We start from the raw sequence: 12,133 nt of genomic DNA on the forward strand, positions 1-12,133 counted from the left end.
CCAGCACAGCTGAATAGACCTCAGGGTTTAGACTCCCCTGGCTCCTTAGTCTCAGCTCCCCTGGTGTTGTCTTCTGGAGTCGTCCTCGAAAGTTGGTAGGATGCTCATGGACCTTGGTTTGAGAAACAATGGCTTTTGTTCCACCTTTTTCTCTTGGCGTTCTGCCTGATTTCCCCAGGTAGATGTGTGTGACAAGTTAATTATCTGGGGCTGGCAGGCCAGGGAGGGCAGGGAGCTGCAAGCAGTGTGCTCAGCTGTGTGCAGTTGCTGTTGTCCAGGAGAGAGGTAGATCCTCTCCTTGTTCCCATCCCCATTCCCTCAACAAGGAGGATCTAGCTGTTAACATAGAACGTCTTTGGTGGACTTCAAAGGAAGATTTGGGCATTTGGGAAAACATTTCCAAGAACTATTGTTAAATAATAGGAATCATTTTTTTTTTCTAGAAAGAAATTGTCTTCAGGCATGATCTCAGTGAGTGTGCTTTCAAACGAGAATTGGCAAGATTGACTGTCCTGATGCTTCTTCCAGGCCTTGACTTTTTAGTTACCCCACGTCCATTGTCAACATTAACCAAGTATATGCTGACTGTGTTTCTGGCTTGGGGGACGTTTTTTGAGCTAGAATTTCACTGCCCAGCCAGCTTCAAACTTTTGAGCTCACTCAGTTGTCCCGTCTCAGCTTCCTGAGTATTGGGACCATAGGTATGCGCACCACGCCCAGCTCCACCGAGCTCCCTCCAGCTTACTGTGACCCACAGTAATGTGAATGCAGACAGACTGTCTGCTTGCGTATGCTGCTTGGCTGGTTGGTGGACTTCAAAGACATTGGCCACAGAAAAGTTACCTTACAAGTCTGTCACCTCACAAGGATGCAGGCTCTCACCATCTCCTTTAAAAGGACAGACAGGTGAAGGAAAGAACTGAGGTCCAGCACTGTGCTCTGTGTTCTGTCCTGGGCTCCTACTCCGATGTTCACCTTCTGCCCTGATGATTTCCTCCTCAAGAAAGTTTACACAGAGTTACTTTAACTCTTTATACACATGTTCTTTTCTCACATTTTAAGAAGAAAGAAGAAAAACCTGGACTTTTGGGTAGCCGTCCTGACCAGCCATTGGCAGTGTGCTGGCAGGCTGAGTGAATGCTGTGGACTAACTGTCTGTGTTTTTCCAGGATTGCAGGGATGATGTTGATGGGGCTCAGAACATTGGCATGCTGGGCATCTTAGTTAAAACTGGTATGTATTTCCTGTGTAACCTTTCAAAGCTACGGCAGAGTGAGGCATGGTGATGCATCTTTAACCTAGCTTGGGAAGCTGAGTGGAGGAGCGCCATGCATCTGGACCAGGCCGGCCTGTGTAGCAAGCTCCAGGCCAGCCCGGAAGCACAGTCAACACTGTCTCCCTGGAACCCAGAGTTGCCAGAAGAGCTCAGCTCTCAACACTGAGTTCTCTTTCCACCATGACAAACGGGAAATGAGCAACGAGGGGCGCTGTGCTGCTATACACAGCTGGAGCAGACTAGAGGCATTGGGGTGCTCCCCAGAGTAACCACACGGTGGACAATTCGCTGGTGCAGGACATCCTAGAAAACAACTCGTTCTGTGTGGGCTGCACGATGAGGAAGTCCATCTTTAGGAACCGGCTGCTGCCTTTATCCTGCACGTTCACTTGCATGTTTTTATTGCACTTGCCGAAAACATTTTCTTTTCTCTTAACTTCGGTTTTGGTGATCAGAAGTTTAGAGGACTGAGACTATTTCTCAGTGGAAGAATGCTTGTCTGTCTAAGGCCCTGGGTTTGAATTTTAGCACCATAGGAAAATAAGAGTTTACAAATTATTTCCACCAAAATTAGTTTCTTTCACACAGTCTATCGAGTTTAGGAGAAAAAGAGATGCCTTCTTTGGGCAGATTCAGTTGACCCATTATTTTGACAGCAATCCAGGGGTTAATTGTCTTGGTCAAAACTCTGTGCTGACTAGTTGTGTGAGATGGATCAAGCAAGGATCAAAATGTAAAGTCGGAGGAGAGTCCTCACAGGGAAGTGACCATGGAGTCCTCACAGGGAAGTGACCATGGAGTCCTCACAGGAAAGTGACCATGGAGTCCTCACAGGGAAGTGACCATGGAGTCCTCACAGGAAAGTGACCATGGAGTTCTGACCTCCGAAGAGCTGCTTCGAGGTTTGCAGCAGAAACGGGGGTTGGGAAACGTCAGGCAGCCGAGTGAAAAAGCAGGGCTGTGTGAAGCAGGAAAATGCTCGCGCCTGTGCGCAGGCCATTTGGAGCCATCACTTCAGAGTCAGCAGAGCATCTCCTCCCCAGGAGCAGTACAGCTGTGATGTAAGGAACAGGCAGCAGGGATAAGGCCAGAGAAACAGCATCCCCAACCTCCCTGTGTTTTCTTCTCACTGTCCCACCTTTGAAGGAGCCTAAAATAACGCTTTTGCTTTCCATCTCAAACATGTAATCAGTAAAGCAACTGTGGCCTTCAAGAGAACCGGCCCCTTGCTACTCTTGATGTGAGGGAGAGAATCCTAAGAGGAAGCCATTGTCCTAAACCCTGAGAACAGCCAACACTGTTACAACTTAAGCACAGCACAGTGGACAAGCACTAGTCTTCCCAGCATTTAAGATTGCTCTGAACATCTAGATTCATATTCAGTAATAAGTACTTTCCATAGACCATCCTGATCAATTTTGTGTCTCAGCGGGGGCATGTGATCAATGAGCAGTGTTCCTATGTTCAGCTGTTGGTTAAAAGACTTAACGTGTGTCCTAACCAGAATCTATTTCTGTTTAGCACGTGAAGTGGCGATCTAGAGAACAATGACACGGCTCTCTTGTCTTACCGCATCAACGCAGCTTCTTTGCTCTCTCCTTACTGAGCCAGTGCCGCCTCAGTGACTCAGGCAGAGGAGCTTCATGCACTCAGTCCTGTTGAGCGCCTGCTTTGAGTCAGATACCACGATGTGGCAACAGCTGGACCTGCAGCTGAGCACTGTGTCTCTTGAGCCTTGTAGAAACCCTGCTTTCTCGTTGGTCTAGCCGAAGTGCTCCAGAATCCCATGGCTTAGACACTTTTTTGTTGCTTAGACCACGGATCTAGAAAGTAGGTGGTATAGCAGTAGTCAGCCTTTGACATGCCGAGTAGAAACCCTGCCTACGGTTTGCTCTTAGGATTTAGCTGGAGACTTAAGCAGTGGACTTTGCTGAGTGGAGGATGGGAGGGGAGTGCAGTGTGTGTTAATGGCCCCTCAACTTTCCATGCGAGCTCCTTCACTGGAAGTGCTCCAGTAGAGCAGACAAGAACCATCTTCTGCAAGAGGGAGTTGCAGCAAACAACCATTCTGATAAAGCTTGATAGAGGATGATAGAGGTCACAGGAAAATAGAAGGAAGGAGCAAACAAGCCCTGCCACGCAGACAAGTGCACTCCCCTCTCGCTGAGCCCGGAGCCTGGCTCCCTCCCAGTCCTTCCTCCTGTTCACTTTGTAAAGATACATTTAGGGACTGCGTATGATGTGCCCATTGTAGTGTTAGATCCTAGGACCCCACTAGCATGTAAAGGAGACAGTCCCCACTTGCAGAAACTTAGTCTCCGAGGCTGTAAGTCAAGCAAGTGTGTAGCTACAAATTATAAACACTGTGGAGGGAACTGGACCTCGGAGAGAATGTTTTGGGCCCAGTAAGGGTGATGAAAGGGGACTGTGCTGTCTCCTGTACAAATGTGAAACCTCTCCAGTTCTGCACAGACTGGTTCTTTTTCTCTCTGGGCTGATGTGCTGAGTTGTACAAGGCCCACGAATCCCTTAGTCACAAATTAGGCCACACTTGGCATCTGGTTTCTATCTAGTCTTCTGTTTTAAAAAGCATTGATTTAAGTTACCTGCCTACCCTCAGTACTAATGTTAGGCAGAGAATGCTTCCCTGGTTTGAAGGAAACCTTAACTCTGAGCTGACTGAACACAGAACTATCCATAGTAAAGGACCAGAGGCCTGGGAAGGAGATAATGTCGCAGTTGTTGCTCCCTCGCCTCCTAAGGTCTCAGGAGAAGGTGCTTTTGGGAGAGGTGGAGCCATGACTGTCTGGTGCTTGTGGGATGCTCCTGGGTGTGGTGAACTTGATGTTTGAGCTGTCACCTTTGTTCACTGGCTTTACCTTCATTTCAGGGAAATACAAAGCAGCAGATGAAGAGAAAATTAATCCACCTCCCTACCTAACGTGCGAGAGCTTCCCTCACGCTGTGGACCACATCCTGCAGCATCTCCTGTGATCCAGCGTGTGTTGTCCGGACTGGATGCCATTTCTAACAAGATGGCATCAGCAGGCTGCGCCATGCAGTGCTCATCCTGTTTAACCCTTTCATTACACATTAATTAGGAACAGGGGTATTGAATTGCAGCCAGCCCTAAACCTTGCTAATCTCTCTTGTCTTATAAAAGATGAGACCTGAAGAAAGGGAGAGCTGGTATTCCATGCCATTGAGTTAAGATGCTCATCGGGGTCACGGGGCTGGGAGGACGGTTCCTGCTAGTGTGGAGAAACAGCAGTGGTTCTCCATTTCTCTATGGTGGAAGCGAGAGGGATCCTCTGTATGACTGGCTCACACAGAGGTGCCCTGAGAGGTGCATTAGGCTGTCATCAAGATGCCGGAGTCAGCCGTGGAGGCCAGCAGACAAATCACAGAGCAGCAAGGTAGCAGCAGCACGGCGAGCCCTTCAGCTGAGGTGCAGTGAAGCTGCTTTAACAGATGTGGAGAGCCAGATCTTCCACTGTATTCCCAGCACAGATGACTTTTTTCTCTTCATTAGCCAGAGATGACTAATTTAAATTTAGAACCCGAATTTAATTTAAAATAATATTTCCATTAATAACCTATTCATTGCAGATACCTATTATACTGTGTAACAGTTGTTTTGGAAATTTTATGTAAAATTAAAACTATCAGTATTTTACAGATGTTTTAATTAGACATTGTTATTAACAGGAACAGTGCAGAAACCAAAATCAAGCCTTTAATGTCTTATAGACCGTGCATTTTTGAAGTTAGTGTCCACCAGGGACCTATTAACTGTACATTTGCAAGATTTCATTATTTTTGCCTCTGACACTATGGGAGAAATCTTTTAGGAACTATTGGGACAGATTCAAGCTTTTATGTACTTCTTACTACAATTGTAAAATGAGATCTCGTCTCGGTGCCTGGATTATTCTTCTCATGTTAAACCCACCCAAATGAAGGAGACGAAGTAGGTAATGATTTTCCTGGTGCATTTGCATGCTGTTCTAATCCAAGGCCGTGGCAATTGTTTTACAGGGCTCTTGGGCACTGAATTATTAGAATGTAATTGTGCATCATCACAGTGCTCACCTTATTGAGGCACACGCTAATGTTAATGAGCTTCAGGCTTTGATGCTTGTTTAGAGATCAGCTCTGTCTTAGAACAAAGCTAAAGAAATGGCGTTTTCGTGAGTGCTCTCTTCTTGGTTTGCAAATGCCCCAACTCTGTACCTAGACACTGGCAAGTGCAGATGACAGTGTGATAGGACCATCCAGTCATAAAGTTGGAATGGCTGAGGGCAGAGCTGGTGCTGGGTGAGCTCAAACCCTCTGGCTGACAGCAAGTAAGTCACCTCAGCCCTCTCCACACAGTATTGCTGTGAATGTCGGAACCCATGCTAACTGCTCAACCTAGAAAACCTGAAAGGGGTGGGCTTGATGAGGACTGGCCTTGAAGAGCGAAGAGCTACATTTGGATAAAAGCTCAGCCAGAAGGAAAGCACCCTGCCCTGGAGCCTGCGGAAGGGGCCACATCCATCTGCAGTCTGGGATTTGGGTGCCAGGGTCAGCTGTTCGTTGCTCAGGAATTACCAGATACTTTGAAGCTGTGCTGGCCCTGTCATTGCGGGAGGCTACTGCCTCAGGGTTCTGTAGTTGAGGAGACTGGATTCCATGTCCTCTCTGCTGACTTCCCCACCTGCAGGATGGAATTGAGGCATCGTGGTTTCCTGGCCAGGTGCTCCTAGTAGCAGTGCCCTCAAGAGGTCCCACATCTCTTCACGGGACAAGACCGAGTCTCATTCTTTTTGTCTGCTGCCACACAGGCAACGGAATCCGTGGAATGAACTAAATATCACAGGAAGTTAAGCTAGGAGGCACACGTGTGGATGGAGAGCCAGCACGGCAGTGTCAGCGTTCTGTCACAGATGCCGAAAGGGAAAGCTCTGTGGAGACCAGCAAACATTGGTAGCTGATGTTCTGGAAACAGGACAGTGCCAAAGCAAGGAAAGCTCATGATGGTCCAGGGGTATCATGCTGACAGGATGGGAGACCTCAACCAGGTTTCCAGCCTGGAGGAGCAGCTGCTCCAGTGTCCCTGAGAGTCATGGCGATCTTAGTTGGAGGTACTTCTTTAACATATCTAACATGCATCAGGGCTCGTTAGCTGTCCTGTCCACAGAGAGGGCCAGGAGATAACTCAGAAGTGTACCTTAGACTTACTAGAATCAGAAACACTCCAGTAACTCTCTCAGCTGCTTGGCCATCTTGTTCTCCTGGAGGAACTGTAATTTAAGCGTCTAGGGAGCTTCCTCTGCCAGCTGTCTTAGTTTCTTTTCTTGTTGCTATGACAAAGTGTCTTGATAAAAGAAACTTGAGGGAGAATTTTTCTTAACTGCTACTTCACAGTACAAGTCCTTCATGGTGGGGAATCCAAGTCAGCAGGTGTATGAAATAGCTGCCCAGGGCACACCCCCACTCAAGATGCACCCCAACTCAGGAATGTACCCCCCACTCAGGAATGCACCACACTCTCGTTGCCTGGGGCCTTTCTCCATTTTCGGCAGTCCAGGATCTCAACCAGGAAGTGGCCACACAGAGCATAGTTCTCACCACCTCAACAAAATCAAGAGAATCCCCTACAAGGAGCCCAGAGTAATCCTAGATTATTTCAGAACAGCACTAACCATGGCAAAGGCCATCCCATAATTGAAGGGTTGTGTTGATGTGAAAGACTGTATCCGCATTGGTTTTACAATTATCTTCTCCTGGGCCAATACTTTGGGCCAGTGGGCACAACAGGAAATGCTGGGTATCGGGAGCAGTGAACTCTGGTAGAATGTAGAGCCAATCTGCTGGTGGCCAGATGTGTTCCTATCACACCACACACAGCTGCAGGCTGGGTGCAGCTCTACCTGCTTGCCACACCACATCTATCAGAGCCTATCATAATGACAGGCATAGACAAGGGACCACCTTACTGTGAAAGCTCCACAAATGTCCCTTGGTGTGATGTCAGATACCACCTTGGAATGATGGCACTGCCCTTTCGCCCTTAATCCCACACTTTAAGACTCCAGTATCTTGTGGGTAAGGAAGGTGGAAACATCCCTGTATTTATTATGTTCAGTTAGCTTTGGATCAGTGGCTCCAGTAACATGAAATTAAAGTACTTAGGCACCTGCAATAAAAAATTTTTAAAACTGCATTAATCTATCTGACCAGAACACTCTACCATGAGTGGGAGAATGAATCCCTTTCCCTCATTACAGTCATTTGCGTGGAGCCGTGCTTACATTATCATGATAATCTGTCACAAATCACAAAGGCCTTTCCCACATAAACTCATGGGGGGAGGGGATGGTTGCTGGCTTTTTTTCAATTCCAGCCATCAAGACCTACCAGCTAGAAGCACATTTCTGTCTCTAAGAGGCAGTGGATCAAAAGTCATACAAACTGCACAGGTCACTAACAACTCCGAGTATCTTCCAGTGCTCGTTTTCATGTCTGGGCATTGAAGCATACAAAACAAACCTACCAAAGGGCTCTGACGAGTTCAAAGCAACCCGTAGACTTCCTCTGCGGAGTGCAGTACGCTGGGCACTTGGGAGCAGTATTCATTACTCCTGGGGCTCAGGTAGCCCTTGCCTATACTGTTTTCAAGATCCATCCATTCAGTCAGTAAGAATGAGCTCACACCACGGAGCTTACATCCGAGGAGGACAAACAATGAAACACAGCTCGCTAATACAGTATGTCTGGTAAGTGATGAAGACAGCCATTGACAGTAAGGCCGGGTTTGATGGCGTGAAGTGTGGTCAACCAGATAGACAAAAAGGATGCAGATGATACAGGAGCAAGGGCTTACTAACCCTGGTTGCCAGAGTCTGAGAATGATGTTCAGATGCAAGCCAATTGCTGCTGCTTCTCGGAAGATTAGGAGATCTGGCAATATTAGACTAAATTTCCATCTTGAACTAGGCTGAATGACGACTGTGTCCTCCCAGAGAGTCTCTGGCTCTCACCAGTTCATTGCTCTCCTCTCTTCCGCCTATGCAGTTTATGAATCTTGATCTGGTGCCTGTGCCTCTAGCTACTAGGTCTTGATGGCTGGTATCGTAAAAAGCCAGCAAAGCCCTCATGAATTTATGTGGGAAAGGCCTTTGTGATTTATGACAAGTAAGCACGATAATGTAAACACGACTCCACGAAAACGGCTTCTACCCAGCACACTACTCGTGTGGCCTCAATTTCTGTGCTGCTGTGGGCATTTGAGTTATGAACTCATTTAAAATAAGTCAACAAAATTTTCTATGTGTTAAGATAAATTTTATTTATTCCAACTACGAAGAAGTCAACGCCTCATACAACTATATATTATATAATCCATCTATCTATGTAATATAATCTATGTAGATAATCTACATATGTAAATATATAGTTATAGATTATATGGAATATGTAGTCATATATCGTATATAATATAGTTTTATACTTATAGCTACACATTATATAATTTAGATTATATATTATAAGATATATGTGTATATATATGTGTATATATGTATATATATGCATATATATATACTTTTTAAAGTACATATGTGTGCATATTCTAGAGACCAGAGGACAACCTCAAGTGTCACCCTCAGAAATATCAGGATCTTATTGGCCTGGAGCTCACCGATGAGGCTGCCTGCCCAGCCATTGAGTCGGGTTTCCTCCCATCTCCGCTACCTCCCCAACACTGGGTTATAAGCACGCAGCACTAGACCTGGATTTAATGTTAGGGATCAAACTCAGATTTCACATTTTAAGCCAACAGAGCTTTTGCCCCAACCCCTTAACCTACTAAAAATAAATGATAGACCCCTCCCTCTATAGTTCAGAGAACATCTCGGCAAAGGGGACAGAAGAAAGTCTAAGAGTTGGGTGACAAGGAGATGAGCTACAAAACACGCTCTACTAAGAATGACAGTTTTACAGTCATGAACTCACGGGCAAGCTGAGGTTACCCATCCAACCCTGCACAAGACTACAGTCAACAGTCAGTCGTGGATTGGGAGGGGGTCTTGAGCCCCTACCCTTCCCTAGGGAACTTACTGATTGGGTGCTGAGGGAGAGGGGTCATTATATTGAGCTGTATGCCCACTGAGTCACAAAGACATTATCAAGGGAAAGGGAGGGAGATGTGGTGGGAGTGGGAAGGAGGGAAGACAGGGCAAGGTGGGAGTAGCCAGAATGAAGTATACATGAATAGGAAACTGCCAAAGAATACATGTAATTAAACGTACTAAATAGGGGCAGGAAAGATGGTTCGGTAGTTAAGAGCATTTGCATTCTTTAGAGGACCTGAGTTTGGTACACAGCACTCAGGCAGCTAATCCAGAGCTGACAGTCTTCTGGCCTCCATGGCCTCTGTACACATGTGACATTCACTCACACAAAGAACAAGTAAGGGGTTGGGGACTTAGCTCAGTGGTAGAGCACTTGCCTAGCATGCGCAAGGCCCTGAGTTTGGTCCCCAGCTCCGAAAAAAAGAAAAAAGAAAAAACAAAGAACAAGTAACTGTAGATAGTCTACAGTAAATTGGTAGGAGTTGATCTCCTTTCTCAAAACCACACTAAAATGAAGGAAATAGAGAAGTCATAAGCCCAAAAGATCAGCCAGTAAGAGGATGCAGGTAAGAAGATGTAACTGGAAGATGCCAAGTGGGTGCTAATAACCAAACTGGGCATCAAAGACAGAAGCACACAACTACATACGCACTTTACCCCCAGAACACTCTCCAAGACGGGAATCTTTGAGGGGTTGTGTAGAGGGAAGTGTAAGGCAGGACTGAAAGCCAAGTGGCTGAAAATTAGCTGACATACTAACTGGACTCCAGAACCCGAGGAAAGGAGCTTTTCCTTTATCCTCTGGGAAAGCAGCAGTTAAGGCCTTGAGGACAGTATGTATGGGGGCAAGACAGTGATCATGGTGGTCAGCTAGAATAAGATCGACCGAAAGGAGGGGGTGGATATGGTTCTATGGTGGTCTCCTTTCCCTGGAGCAGGCAATGGGGAGAACAGAGAATTACAGAAAGCATTCATCCACTTAGGAAAGCATACAGCCAGCTAGCTGTGTTAGGGCAGCACTTTTAGCTCCAGCAGAGGCGGGCAGATCTCTGTGAAATCAAGGCCAGCCTGGTCTACAATGTGAGTCCCAGGCCAGCAGGCACTATACAATGAGACCCTGTCTTGGAAGGAAGGAAAGGAAGGAAGGAAGGAAGGAAGGAAGGAAGGAAGGAAGGAAGGAAGGAAGGATGGGAGGGAGGGAGGGGGAAGGGAAGGAGGGAGGGAGGAGGGAGGGAGGAGGGAGGGAGGAGGGAGGGAGGAGGAAAGAAAGGAAGGGAGGGGTGCGTAGGAAGAAGAAGGGGGAATACTGATAGTATCCAACAGGTATCCACAAATGAGGAGAAACACCAGAAACTTCTTCAAAACTTTATGTTTAATTGTGAGAAAAACTTCTATTGCCTGACCCAACAGCACACACGCACAACTGAAATCTCTACTTTTCTGACATCCATGACACAAGAGCTCATGTTTCCAAAGTAACACAGTTGTCCAAATTAGTCCAGCTTTCAAGGATAATTTCCTCCCTTCCATCCCAGTCACGCTGAGGAGGCTCTTGGCTGCCTCTGGCCAGGTCAGGCTGGGCACAGCTTTACACAGACTCAAACTTCTCTTGCCAGGCCAAGTATCTCTCAGTCAGATTCTTTGCTGAAGGCTTTGTGTGAGCCAACACGTCCAAAAAGTCCTCCGTGGTCACAGTATCCAGCTGGATCCCAAGTAAATTGCTGCTCTCTAGACAAAAAGACAACAGTCAGAAGACAGCGCTGCACCTCGTACGAGTCAGAGTTCTTGGAAAAGCTAATAGGCCAGGTCTGCAGACAGTGCAGATATCCTGTCCTTGGTGGCTAATTCAGCTCCAACATCTGAAGACAGCTACGGGGCAATGGAGCAATGGGGCTTAAAGCTATTGACACCCCTCCGACCCACCACTCTGCCTCCGAAAGGGAATTAAATGTATTAGTGAAGTATTATTTACTATTTGTATAGCGCTTCAGCTGGATCCAGTCCACATTAGCATGTGCCAGAAAAAGGAAAGCCCGGACTCTGAGGAGATAGATTATCATCAGGCAGCAATGTGAATCTTGTACACTGAGGATGACAATCTGATCAGAGCATACGAATGCAAATACCTCGGAGCCTGGAAAACCAGGCACCGGGCTCCATCTGCTGGCGAGAGGCAGCAGGACTTTTGCACGGAAAGCAAGTGCTCTGCCATTCAGCTAAAGCTCGAACCTGTTTAGTAGACGTATTTTGAGACAGGGTCTGGTTAGGGTGCCCAGGTTAGCTTTGGCTCAGTATATAATCCAGGTTGGATTTAAATTCGAGGCCTTAGTTCCTACGTGGCCAGAAAACCAAGCATGCACCACCACATCCCACCAAGAGTTAGGATGCTTACGCACAAATTTCCCTTCAAGGCCCCAGCACTGGGAGCCCAGCCAGCCATACCTGACTGGTGGTTCTCAAGCACATTGAAGATCTTTCGCACAGGCCGCATGGCTGCCTCCCTGCAGACTAACTTAATGTCGGAGCCTGAGTAGCCCTCTGTTTCCTGAAATAGTTTCAAAGCCAGGCCCAGTTAGCAGGTGGAATGCTGGTGTCCTCTTCATTCTTGTAGGCAGGATCCAGTATCTGAACACGCTAGCTTAGAATTCTGTCATCCCTGCTTACTAGACCAGCATCCCTGGTTAGTAACGTGGAGGGAGAGAAGGTGCTAGCAAGTCCAGATAACCTGGCCACGGGTGAT

The 12,133-nt window shown here is 47.0% G+C and overlaps 2 protein-coding genes across 10 annotated transcripts in view; one reads left to right on the top strand and one right to left on the bottom strand.

Annotated features, from left to right (window-relative positions):
• The window catches only part of Hdhd2 (haloacid dehalogenase-like hydrolase domain containing 2), a 38,367-nt gene extending 32,907 nt beyond the window's left edge, over positions 1–5,460 (top strand). For both annotated transcript variants that reach the window (NM_001412497.1, NM_001412498.1), the window contains exons 6-7: positions 1,170–1,233; positions 4,167–5,460. In NM_001412497.1, the coding sequence (NP_001399426.1) occupies positions 1,170–1,233; positions 4,167–4,270 (168 nt within the window). In that variant the 3' untranslated portion in view covers positions 4,271–5,460. The remainder of the gene's footprint in view (positions 1–1,169; positions 1,234–4,166) is intronic.
• A 5,287-nt stretch (positions 5,461–10,747) lies between these two features.
• Katnal2 (katanin catalytic subunit A1 like 2) overlaps positions 10,748–12,133 on the bottom strand; it is a 76,125-nt gene continuing 74,739 nt past the window's right edge. For all 8 annotated transcript variants that reach the window (XM_063277668.1, XM_006254972.5, XM_008772209.4 and 5 more), the window contains 2 exons: positions 11,836–11,938; positions 10,748–11,121 (listed from right to left, as the gene is read on the bottom strand). In XM_063277668.1, the coding sequence (XP_063133738.1) occupies positions 10,982–11,121; positions 11,836–11,938 (243 nt within the window). In that variant the 3' untranslated portion in view covers positions 10,748–10,981. The remainder of the gene's footprint in view (positions 11,122–11,835; positions 11,939–12,133) is intronic.

The sequence above is a fragment of the Rattus norvegicus genome, chromosome 18 (assembly GCF_036323735.1).
Source record: "Rattus norvegicus strain BN/NHsdMcwi chromosome 18, GRCr8, whole genome shotgun sequence".
Taxonomy (NCBI): domain Eukaryota; kingdom Metazoa; phylum Chordata; class Mammalia; order Rodentia; family Muridae; genus Rattus; species Rattus norvegicus.